The sequence below is a fragment of the Phacochoerus africanus genome, chromosome 5 (genome assembly GCF_016906955.1).
Source record: "Phacochoerus africanus isolate WHEZ1 chromosome 5, ROS_Pafr_v1, whole genome shotgun sequence".
Classification (NCBI taxonomy): domain Eukaryota; kingdom Metazoa; phylum Chordata; class Mammalia; order Artiodactyla; family Suidae; genus Phacochoerus; species Phacochoerus africanus.
In genome coordinates, this window is record NC_062548.1 from 48,369,806 (window position 1) to 48,382,746 (window position 12,941).

Genomic DNA, 12,941 nt, shown 5'->3' on the forward strand with positions numbered 1-12,941 from the left:
CAGTGCAGTTGGGAAACCTTTAATGAGTATAGATGGATTATTAAATAAAAAGGAAGAGAAATTAACTGAAGTTTTATAAGGAATATAGTTTTAATATTAATGTCTGGGTAGATTTGTTAAGTCTCAAAGTTTTAGTAAAGTTGCATTATGTTAAATGTATAGTAGGAGTTCCTGTGGTTGTGCAGCGGGATTGGCAGTGCCTTGGGAGCGCTGAGACACAGGTTCGATCCCTGACCTGGCACAGATCTGGTGTTGCTGCAGCTGTGGCTTGAGTCACAGCTATAGCTCGGATCTGATCCCTGGCCTGGGAACTCCATATGCAGTGGGGCGGCCAAAAAAAAATATGGTGTTTATGTTGGCTGTATTATTTTAAATAGTTGTGAAGTTTATATACAGAATAATGTAAATTTTGCAAATTTAAATTATGAAATTTAAATTCAACTTGAAGAATGAGGCAAACATTCGTATAACCACTACCCAGGTTAAGAAGCGGAATGTTGCCAATATCTCTACAGTTTCCTGAGTGTGCTTTCCACATTGTGCCCTCACCACCCAGAGGTGGACAGTACCCTTACTTGCAATCAATCCCCTCTCCCTCCACCCTTTTATAGCCTTGCCATTGGCACGCAGAAGTTCCTGGGCCAGGGATCGAACATAAGCCACAGCAGTGAAGGGTGGATTCTTAACCCTCTGAGCCAACAGGAAACTCTTCAGTCCCCCTTTTTAAAAATTAATTGTTTTTCACAATTGTGTATCACTAAGTAGTAAATTGCTTAGTTTTTCTTTGTTTTTGAATTTTCATGTAAAGGAAACATACCATATACTCTTCTCTGACGAGACCATTTTGCTCAACATTCTATTATTTTTAGATTTGCATATGTCAATGTGTAGCTCTTGTAGACCTGTTCACTGTTACATAGTTTTCCATTGTATGATTATACCAAAACTTTACCAGCCACTATGGTTGTTTTGTTGTTTCTGCTGTTTTCTCTAATAATGCTTTAAAAAGTTTTTTTTTTTTAAGATACATGTCTTCTAGCCTTTAGAATATATTCATATTCAGCTTAGCCATGTGGTGCCAAATCGTATCAGGGTTGCAAGGTTGTACTCCTTGCCTCCAGCAGTGTATGAGAGTTCTCAAAGCTTTTTTATAGTCTTGCTAATCCAGAGTGCTGTTAATTTTTTTCTCCCATATTTGTGCCTCATTACAGCCAAGTAAGACTGGAAGGCTCCCCACCTGGCCTTTACTGACAGGCCTGAGGGGTGGGGTGCAGTATTTTCCCTTGATGTTTGTCTGGAGTAGGTTGGTTATTGTCTAGAAGTTTTCTATCTTGCCAGGCCATTCCTTTCCTGATTCTTTGGTCAAGGAGAGCAGGATTTCTTGGCTCTTTTTCTTATCTGCTCCCATAGTGAGATTGGGGTCTGCCTCAACTTCCACACTGCCTAGAGGCCAGTTTCTGAACTGAATGGTGTTACAGACCATTGTTTAGTTCTCACATCTTTTACTGTGTCATTTTTGGTGAGTTTCACACATGAGTCTCTCAGAGGCCTGCCCAGAATTTCATATACATATTTAGAAAATTCTTTTGTCTATTTCCTTTCACTCCATTCCTCCCCTCATTCCCCAGTTGGGACAGAGAGGGGTTACTGCCTTGTTATTGCAGGGTGGGGATAGAATATAGTGCTCCACCCAGACTCTGGAAGAGAAGGGAAGAGGTAGGTGCTTTATTATTGTAGAGCCTGGGTGAAAGCCAGACTCTCTTCCCCTGGGCAGGGGCTGCGCACCGTGGGGAGGTGGAGAAGGGCTGCCTGGTGATGATGAAAGCAGGGCTTTGTCCACAGTCTGTGGCTGCAGTGCCTGCAGAGCTGGAATGTAGGATAGGCCTGCCCCTCTCTGTGTGGACCAGGGCGCCACCTAGTCCTCGCAGGTGGGATGACAGGACCCTGCCCTCTGTCTCTATCCATGACTCATGAACGGGGGGGGGGGGGGGGGGGGGGGGGGGGGCACTGAGGGCCGTGGCTTTTTCCATGTGTTTGCCTGAAGTGGGGCAGGCATGGGGAAAATGTTTCTTCCCTGCTTCTTCACGCTTCCCAACCAAATTTTGGCAAAAAGAGTAAGGTTTCCCTGGGTCCTTTTGTTCTGTGCCTGTGGGCATTTCTGGGTTGCAGGACCTTTGAGAGGCCAAGGCCTGGTTATGAGGGAGTTAGAGAAACACAGACAAAAAGCTCAGGAATTCCATAGGTCATTCCTGGTTCTCAGGTCCTTAGCCAGTCAGTCTTTTTTCCCTACCACATAGAGTCTTCTGTTAGTTTCATCATCAATTCATATGTTTTGTGGTAGTGGTAATTAGTGGGAGGAATAGCATGGGATATGCTTACTCCATATTTTTATGACCCAGAGGTGTCTCTGATGGCTTTTCAAAATCTTACATTTACTAGTTCTGTCATTTTTGTTCTTTAATCCTAAGGATTTTATTTGGACAACTTTTGTAATTTTATTAGCTTTCAGGGAGTATATTGACATAAGTATGTATATTGCTAAAATTTCACTTTAGTTCTGAGTATCTCCTTTTAGTCCTTTTAGTCTTTATCTCCTATTAGTCTTTTTAGTTTTCAGCCTGTATGGGTGTGAATTTCTATTGTATTTTTCCTGAGAACCCTATGGATAGCTATATGGAGGAGGAAGCCTTTGAGAGTTTATGACGGAAGGCAGGTTGTGAGCTAGAGAGCACAATTTGAATTAGGTTGGATTTAATTTCTTGAGTATCACTTCAGCCTGATTTTTTTGACCCTGAAGAAGTAATTGGTGTTCTTTCTTTCTGCCAGGAGACTAGTTAATAAGATTGATGCTTATAGTCTCTGAAAGCTTAGTGTCCCTGCTGCCTTTATCATCAATAGGGTAGAAAAATGCAAAAGAAGGTCCTTAATAATGAAAAGGACCTGCCAAAAAAAGGTCCTTAATAATGAAAAGAAGGAATCAGGCTAAGAGAATTTATGGTAAGATATTTGTAGTTGGATGGTGGACTGATACATTATTAAAATTTTAAATCTGTTTATTTTTTAGTTGCATTTGGTGAGCATAAACTTTGAAATATTAAAAGAAATAATATGCTTACATGCTGCACTGTTTTATTTAAGAATATGATACATTAAAGCTAATGTCTTTTGGCATGTATTTTATTGTTCAAAGGTGGGAAAGGTTTTTATTCCTGGACTGCCAGCTCCCTCCCTGACAGTGTCCAACACGATGCCTCGGCCCAGCACGCCGCTTGACAGCGTTAGTACTCCTAATCCTCTGAGTAAGCTGCTTGGACCCTTGGATGAGGTAAGAAAGGGTTTAGGTGTCGCAAATTAGTTGTGTTTTAAAGAAGTTTGGTCAAATACTCGTTTTTTTCCGTGGTTAACTTTTTTTCTGTTTTAAAAATGACAATTGGAATTTTAGCTAATGCTTGTAGAATATAAATATTTTCAAACACAAGTGATTCAGTAAACATACATTGACTTTCCTCATGATGTGTAAGGTACTTTTTGAAGGTGCTACAATGAGGAAAGTGATGCATTCTTTTTCATCTAGGGCTCTCCCAGTTTACTTGGGTGGAACCAATATGCTGTGTGTTTTAAGAAATTATAATTTAAGATAGACTACTAAGGGGAGTTCCCGTTGTGGTGCAGCAGAAACAAATCCAACTAGGTACCATGAGGTTGCGAGTTCAATCCCTGGCCTTGCTCAGTGGGTTAAGGATCTGGTTTTGCCATGGGCTATGGTGCAGGTTGCAGATGTGGCTCAGATCTGGCAGACGTGGCTGTGGCGTAGGCCAGTGGGTACATCTCCGATTGGACCCCTAGCCTGGGAACCTCCATATGCCGCAGGTGTGGCCTTAAAAAGACAAAAAAAAAAAAAAAGACTACTAAGGCTTATGAATAAGGAGCAAAGAGTACCATAGGATATTCATTGATTGGAAGTTCTGTCCTGATGGGGTGATATGGCAGAAGCAGAGCCTCCTCTCTGAGAGACTCTGACCTGGTTTGGACCTAAGGGTAAGTAGGTATGTATAGGTGGAAAGGGGCATTGGGGTAAAGAGAGATCACCGGTGTGGGCTCAGAGGCCCCAGAGTGTGGAACGTTTTTAAGGTGTAATTGTGTCTCCATCTCCTAGCATACAGTAAGACTCAGCACATCTGTGGAATGAGTGAATGCTTATGAAAGTCCATGTAGAGTGTTGGGTGAGGCAGGGCAAAGGATGGGATAATAATAAGCTGTTTTCTGGTGTTATCTATGTACTAGGCACTGTTCTGAGTGTTTCATATATGTTAACTCATTAAGTCCCGTCTAATAGCTTTATTAGGAAAATAATCCTTGCTTTATGAATGGGTACATGGAGGTACAGAGATAGTACTTGTCTCAAAACATAGCTAACAAGTGGTAGAGTTAGGATTTATACTCTTCCTAACATGCTTCTAAAGAAGGAAGAATGAAAAGGTTTTTATTAGGAGTACAGTCACCAAAGCACTGTAGGTTTGGGGACGGTGGAGTTAGGAGTGTTGGATTTGTGGTTGAGATTGGTTTATCTTGGGACTGAAGATAGGGACACCAATTAGATCCCAAGTGGTGTGAGACTCTGGGGCCACCTCCTTCCGGTTTCCTTCTTTTTTTCCTTATCTTGGTTCTCAAGTCCGGGTTGTCTCCACAGCTCTCCAGTGCCACCGATCAGATGGTTTGCTATTTTTATCTACTTTTTCTAGTTGCTTTTGGTGAGGTCCTTGATCTGCTCTAGAGTACTTCATCATACTTAGAGCAGAATGGTTTTAAATCATTATTGGCAACTGTTAGTTAGACTGTAAGCAAAAAAGACAAAGTTTCTTCATGCTTAATTTCTCAAAAATGCTTCATATGTGTTGCATTTATGACTTTTTATAGGTTGTTCTATTGTCCCCAGTTCCAGAACTAAGGGATTCTTCAAAGCTTCATGATTCTCTCTATAATGAGGATTGTACTTTCCAACAGCTTGGAACTTACATTCATTCTATAAGAGACCCTGTCCATAACAGAGTAACACTAGTAAGTATGTGTATCTATTTTTAAAACATTAGGTAGCTTTCCAAGAATTACGGCTGTCATTTAAAATTTGTCAGAATGCAGAATTTTGATCCAAAAATAAAAAAAAATTTGTGATTTTTAAAATCTCTTGTAGTGGGGGAGTTCCCATTGTGGCTCAGAGGGTGATGAACCTGACTGGTATCTATGAAGATGCATGTTTGAACCCTGGCCTTGCTCAGTGGGCTAAGAAACTGGCATTGCCATGAGCTGTGGTGTAGGCTGGTAGCTGCAGCTTTGATTCGACTCCTAACCTGGGAAGTCTGATATGCCCCATAGGTTCGGCCATAAAAAGCAAATGAAAAAACAAAAACAAACCAAAAAACCCTTTTGTGATGGGTCATTTTGGGGCATTATTTTACTCTAAGTAGTTCTGCCTAACTTTTCCAGAGTTTATACAGCATTTATTGAGGAGTTCCCGCTCTGCACAGTGGATGAAAACTCTGAGACTGTAGCAGCTTGAGTTGCTTCAGAGGCGTAGGTTTGATCCTCAGCCCAGTGCCTGGTTAAAGGGTCTGATGTTGCCGCAGCTGTGATGTAGATTGCAGCTGCAGCTCAAGTTCAGTCCTGGCCTGGGAATTTCCATATATTGTGGTTTTGGCTATTAAAAATTTTTTTTTCCATTGAAAATGGAGTTCTCTGGTGGCTTAGCAGGTTAAGTATCTGGTGTTGTCACTGTGTGGCTCAGGTTGCTGCTGTGGCTCGGGTTCCATCCCTGGCCTTGGAACTTCTTCAAGCTGTGAGTGTGGCCAAAAAAATTGATTGAAAACAGAAGTGTTCAATCAGTTGAAATTTTTATGGACATGATTTTTGTCTTTTCATTAAAAGTAAGCCTCTCTTTTTGGTGATTTTGACTCTTAGTGTCTGTATGAAAATTAAACACTTCATTAAAGACAAGATTATAAATAATTATGCAGATTATATGTAATTACATACTAATGCATATTTATTATAATTATAAATGATTACAATATTATATGATCATAATTAGTTATAACTATTATAATTATAAATGGTTATGTTATAATATGAGGATATAATACATGATTATAAATAATTATATAATTATGTAAAAAATTATAAATAATTGTAATAAGACAAAATTATTAGTTATTTCTGAAATTTTAAAGTATTCAGTTCTATTAGAAAAATACTGCTTGTTTTTCATTTATTTTATTGAATTTTGCTTTGACAGGCAAACAATCTTAGAAAGCATCAACAATTTTTAAGACATTCAAAGACTTAGAATACATGGATTCTATTTACTTGCTCTTGTTTGTTTCTGTTCTTTTCCTTAGGAACTGAGTAATGGTTCCATGGTTAGGATCACTATTCCTGAAATTGCCACCTCTGAATTAGGTATGATTGAGGATCAAACATCACTTTTGTGTGTTCTTACTTTGATTTAAAAGATATGGACGAATTGCTGATTTGCATCAATAATTGGGGTTGTAAAAATTTTGCTATTTTTGAGGGCATAGGGTGAGGCTTTTTCTACTGTTTAGAGAAGCTATAAAGAGCTGGGGAGCACTGTGCTGTCTACTTTGTGTGTTCTCTGGGGCTGGAGCTACCTTCAAGGATGTGCTGGTTCTGCTTCTGTGAGATTTCTTAAGGTGAAGAATGTCTCGCAGTGAGATGACAGTACATGGATGTGCCCCTGCAAGACAATTGGAAAAACAAGCAAGCCCAACCAACTAAAATAGTTTTTGGTGTATTTAATGGTTTTTATTCCCCAAACAAATCTCTCAATTGTGAGATAAATTGATAAATTAACATAGTTGCTCTAACTAAATAAAACCTAACATTATAGTAAAAATATATCAGAAGTATTTTAATAAAATTAGCTCAGTGGGTTAAGGATCTGCTTGATTTATTATTGCTTGAGTTATTGCAATGCAATTTGGAAAATACTAGGTGAAGAAGATTTCTGAACATAGAGTAGTAAAGAAAACCATGGATGTTAGGCTAGGTAAGCACTGCTGTTTGAAGATGTACATATATATGATTATTATATATTCACTGAAGTATTTACGTAATATTTTAGGTGAATTTATTCATGTAGAAATTGTGTGTTTTTGATAGAATGACCTTTAATTAATTGTCCAAACTGGGCCATTTCTGAGAGTGAAATGAGGAGCTTTACTAGTTGTTGGGCCAGTGGGTGTCAATCATTTCTGTCTCATGTAATCTGGGCTATTTGGTTACTTTATTTCTGATCCAAAACTAATGATTGAGAAGCTGCCCTGAGACCTGTCTCAAGCCCTGTTAAATTCGCTGTCAGATGATAGGCTAGGGCAGGTTTGCATGCCATTGGCTCTTCAGTGACAGTTCTCTTTTCATAGGACTGGGCATTTACATAGAAGTAGTGTAAAAGCGTTCTTATTAAAAGAGGAAAAGAAAAGCATGCATAGGAAGCATACTAAAAATAATCTTTGCTTTTAATAGTACAAACTTGTTTGCAAGCAATTAAGTTCATCCTGCCCAAAGAAGTAGCTGTTCAGATGCTTGTGAAGTGGTACAGTGTCCACAGTGCTCCGGGAGGACCCAGTTATCACTCAGAGTGGAATTTATTTGTGACTTGTCTCATGAACATGATGGGTTATAACACGGACCGCTTAGCATGGACAAGAAACGTAAGTACATGCAATTGTTTTTGTCCCTGAGTGATTCCATTGTTACCAATATAATGTTGGAGCATTGGAAAACAACATTCAGAGTGTATAACAGATCAGTTTTTTGGTAGGCATTCCTTATTCAACAAAATGAAATGATGCTAAGCCTTGTTGTATCTATGTGTTGTAAATCAAATATTGTTATTTAATAATATTTTACTAGTAATTAGAATTGGATTTTTATGCTAGGATTAATAGTAAGTAGTTTTGATTTTATTAATGAAGAAACTGAGTCACAAAGAGATTGCTGCCTAGAGAGATTTGCTTGAAACTGGGCCTACACTGTGTCTTCTGACTCCTGGCTTCATGTTCTTTTCTGAAGCCCAGGCTCTCTTTTCACACACAGTTGCTTGGCCTGTGAGGAGGAAGATTTGATTTGAGGGGAATTTAAAGTGCGATAGTCGAAGGATCTAGTCTGTTAATGATACAAAGCTGTATTACAGAAACTTTCTTATAGGCTCTTAATAGGTTATTGACCAAATCAGCAGGATAGTGTCTTTAATAATGGTGATTTCCTTTTTGCCTCTGGAGATCACTCCCAGGACAGCCTTCCTTGGGTCTCTCTGAAGAAGTCACTCTAGAACACACTTACTTTTGTCCAGGTCACTTAGCTTTACCTGTCTATACATTTTAGTTTTGTGCGAGCAAATCTATTTTTAAAAAATCAATTTTTTCTTCATTATGTAAGTATACATGCTTACTAAGGAGTATTTGCAAAATGGAGGCATTAAGAGAAAAGTAATAATAAGAGATAACCACTGTAAACATTTTTTTTTTTTTTGCTTTTCAGGGCCTTACCTGCGGCATATGGAGGTTCCCAGCCTTGGCGTCCAATTGGAGCTGCAGCTGCCGGCCTACGCCACAGCCACAGCAACGTGGGATCCAAGCCATGTCTGTGACGTACACCACAGCTCACGGCAGTGCCACTAGATCCTTAACCCACTGAGTGAGGCCAGGGATCGAACCCACAACCTCATGGTTCCTAGTCAGATTTGTTTCTGCTGAGCCACCATGGGAACTCCCCCACTGTAAACATTTTTGCTTTTGCCTCATAAGCACGATATCAATGAAAATTTCCCATACATTAAAAATTCTTCAAAAAAACCTCCTTCATTTTATCATCTTCATAACAGGCTTCCATGTGGTGTTGTAATAATTAACCAATAGCTAATAATTGAACTTTGTTGAATCAGTTTTCAGCTTATGAATAATTTGCAAATCTTTATACCTCTAGTAATTTCCCAAGAAATGAACTTTAAAAGAGAGATTATTAGATCAAATAATGTTCAACCAGCTTTCTCACCAGTGTCATTTGAAAGTGCCCACTTCACCACATTGATTTTTTGTGATGTGGTGAACCTTTGCCAACTTAGGAGAAGTTTTATCTTATGTATAAGTAAATGGGAATTTTTTTTCATATTCTTATTGGTCATTTACAGTTTCTATTTTTTGAATCTCATTTCATGTCCTTGCCTGTTTCATTCTCCTCTCCAGCCAGTGGTCAGAGTAATCCTGTGTGATAAAGTCAGGTCAAGTCGCTCCTTAGCTAGAACCCTCCAATACCTTCCAATGATACTCAGTAAAAGCCGAAGGCCTGCCACACCATGTGACCCTGGCCTCTCTGACCCCTGGTTTTCCCTCTTCCTCATCCCTGCCTTGCTTACATTATCCCTACCATTCTGGCTTCCAGTGTTTCTCCTGAACACAACAAGCATATTCCTGCCCCAGGGTCTTTGCACTTGCTCTTACACTGGAGAAAATGCCTTCCTTCAGACAAGACAAGCTGAGACCTTTTCCAGATGTCACCTCAGTGCAGCCTGCCCTATCCATTCTGTGTAGAATTGTACCCCCAGTCCCCTACCCCTGGTCCCCCACCCCCTGTACTTTTTATCCCCATTACCTGCTTTATTTTTTCCCTTAGAACTAATTAAATAGTCTACATATTTTACCTATTTATTTTGTATGTGTGTTTCCTCCTCCTCTCACTGAAAGGTAAATTCTTTGTTGTCAGGGATTTTTTTGGGGTGTTGTTCACTTCTCTGTGTCCAGGGCCAACAGTAGTGCCTGGTGGAGATGGATGCTCAGTGAGTACCTTTGGAATGGATACCCTTTCTATCTGAATGAGGAGGTAGTATTTTTAAGAGTTTGTGTCTGTTGTAGCATATGAAAGAATTGCCCTCTGTAGTTTCTTGGGAAGAATCCTATGGGGAAAATAGGGACAGTTTTCTTATTCCAAACAATTGGATGAATGCTACTTCATTCCAGATTTTCCCATCCTTTATTAAATATGAGAGAATGGAGCCTTCTAGAAACCGAGGATTTTTGCAATATGAATAAGTTTACTTCCACTTCCTGTAGTTTTTGTGTGTTACTGTCCAGTGGAACTCGTTGATGAATGCAGATCACTGTGTCCCATTCTCTAGTGGAGAACCAGTGCCCCCTCACGATTCCCTGTTGTGGGGAAGACTGAGCACTCTCTGTTTGTTTGGTTTTTTTAAATTTTTTTTTTGTAAAGACGCACATGACTCTTTGATTTACTTATTGCATAATAGGCCTAAAAGAAGGGATGAGGAAATTAGTTCTGAAGCTGCTTTGACATTTATTTGCAGGACTGTGTAGTTAAACCCTTGCTGTCTTTTGTGCTTGCAGTCAAAGCTCAGGATGAAATGGTCCTTAGTGGCAAATGGTTTTCATTTTGCTTTGTCTAGATATATCCTCTTTTTTGTTTTCATTTAAATAATAGAGTGGAGAGTAGAGAGTGCAGAATTTCTGTCAATGACTGGTTATGTAATCTTATGCCTTCCTTAATTTACTGGTATAGTAAATGAGAGCACTGGGCCAGATCATGTTTCTTTTTGGTCCTTACCTCCTGTGAATGGTTGAATCTGAGGTTGACTGTTGTGTCCTTTGGGATGCTTGTATTTTCATTAGATAGGTATGGAGCATCTGCTGTGGACCAGGCATGAAACCAGGCTTTTCACATATGCATTAGGCAAGAAATAGTTCTTCTCATGGAATTGACTGTCCCAGGGGAAGGCAGATAAATATGTTATATCCAGGTTATGATAAATCAAGGTTGGGGGTCTACAGGATTATATAACAGGATAGGCTAACCTGTGATATAGTAGAATAATGAAAATAAAACAGATCTATATATGTCACAGGAGGCATCTTTGTCAGACAATTTCCACTGTCCTTTTCCATAACTCCAAGTCTTAATGAATCTGATAACCAAAGGAGGAACATTAGACTCTGTGTGTGTGTGTGTATGTGTGTGTGTGTACATGTATGTCCTATATATTTGGTTGAAGTTTTAGTAAGATAGCTGTCATCATTTCCTTTGTTGCTTTGATTTTGCTCTTGTCATTTTTGGTTTTTGATAATGTGTGTAGGTTGGGCTGTGTTTTATTTGAATTCTTCATAAGCAAACCTTTTCTCTTAATCAGTTTTAAAAATTATTCAGTTAAAATACTTTATTCAGTTTTTAAACACTCATTTTTGAAAATTAGTTTTCTATTTTTAGTTTTTATAAAGAAATCAGCTTTTAGTTGAATGAGGTTAATTGATAGATATGGAAATTTTTATAGCATAGGAAAATAGCCATTGCGACATATAGAGTTATAGTTGACTAATTTGATAGTTCACTGCTGATGTGAATTGGCAGAGATGGCAAAGGTTATGCCAGAGGGAATTGAAAAAGACCGAACTTTTGGAAAATTGCTTTTTTTATGTAACTATATAAGGATAGGCCAACTATTATAACAGAAAGTCCTCAAGAGATGTAATGGCTCACACACAATAAAGATGTATATCTTGTTCATATAATAGTACTTAGCAGGTAAATAGGTCACATGATTATTAGGGACCCAGGCCAATGGAGCATCTGTCATCTTCAACATGAGGCTTCAAAGATTGCCTTAGAGTTGACTCCATCTAATCTGGTGCAAGGGAAAGAGCATGGGAGGTCTTCATGAACCGGGCCTGGTAATGATGACATCCGCTTTCATTCGTAGTCACACTGTCACCAGGGCCACACCTAACTGTGAGGAGCAGGAATACATAGCCTGACTGTGGGTCCAGGAGAAGGAGGAGAACACAGGTTTTGGAGAGTATTTACCATCTCTGCCATAGGATTGTCAGACTGTCCACTGTGAACAGACTCCAAGTGTCTGCTTAGTTCTGACATTTGGCGATCACTGGGTTGATTCTTTGAGACTTGGCATATTTTGGACATGGCTAATGGTCCTTGTTCTACCTAAGGAGTGAAGATCTGTGTCATCAGAGAAGTAGAGGAGGAAAAGAAGTTCCTGCAGCAGTACCTAGTCCAGGCACTGGACTAGGTGTTTTATAAACATGATTTAGTTTCATCTTCACAATGACTGTAGAAGAAAGGGGTTCATGATTTTGACTTCTCTTTTGGGGTTATCTTCCAGTTTGACTTTGAAGGATCACTTTCCCCAGTCATTGCACCCAAAAAAGCAAGGCCTTCTGAGACGGGATCTGATGATGTAAGCGTTTTTTTTCTTGCTAATATAAATTAATTTTTGGGTGCTTATACTAGCCCCCGACATTTGTGGTATTCCTGTTGATTTGTCTGTATTTCTAACACCTTTTGCTTATTTTAATACTGAACGACAATTATTTTGAAAGATAGAACCTGTTGTATTTTCTGTGATTATTTGTCTTTAATGATCATTTAAAAATTACTAAATATACATAATGCTGTGTGATTTAAATTTGGGTTATGTTGTCAGTTGATAAAGTGATGTTTTATTGCCAGTTGATAAAGTGACAATGTTTACCTGTTTATGCAGAGTTTCTCTAATTTAGATTTTCAAACATATCAAATTCCATGAATATATTCTTGTGTTTCAAAACACTTTTAAAAATTGAAATATAATTTATATAAATGAAATGCTCAGATCTTGAATTTACAGTGATTAGTTTTGACAAATGCACACTCATATAACCCACATCCCACTCAAGAACAAAACATTTCCATCATTCCATAAAGTTCCCTTCTGCCTTTTTAAGTTTTTTTCTTCTCAAAGTGTTCACTGATTTGAAGACCTAAAACTTGATATAAATGAATAATAGAGTGTGTAGTCTTTGTCGTATAAGGTTTCTTTCATTCAGCACTAAGGCTTTTAAGATCACCGTATTATTGCAGATTAT

General features: G+C 38.7%; 1 protein-coding gene across 7 annotated transcripts in view; it reads left to right on the forward strand.

Moving 5' to 3' along the window:
• Nucleotides 1-12,941, forward strand: part of ANAPC1 (anaphase promoting complex subunit 1) — a 95,835-nt gene that overhangs the window by 20,333 nt on the left and 62,561 nt on the right. For all 7 annotated transcript variants that reach the window (XM_047781195.1, XM_047781193.1, XM_047781192.1 and 4 more), the window contains 5 exons: nt 3,191-3,325; nt 4,918-5,058; nt 6,393-6,453; nt 7,540-7,727; nt 12,200-12,274. In XM_047781195.1, the coding sequence (XP_047637151.1) occupies nt 3,191-3,325; nt 4,918-5,058; nt 6,393-6,453; nt 7,540-7,727; nt 12,200-12,274 (600 nt within the window). The remainder of the gene's footprint in view (nt 1-3,190; nt 3,326-4,917; nt 5,059-6,392; nt 6,454-7,539; nt 7,728-12,199; nt 12,275-12,941) is intronic.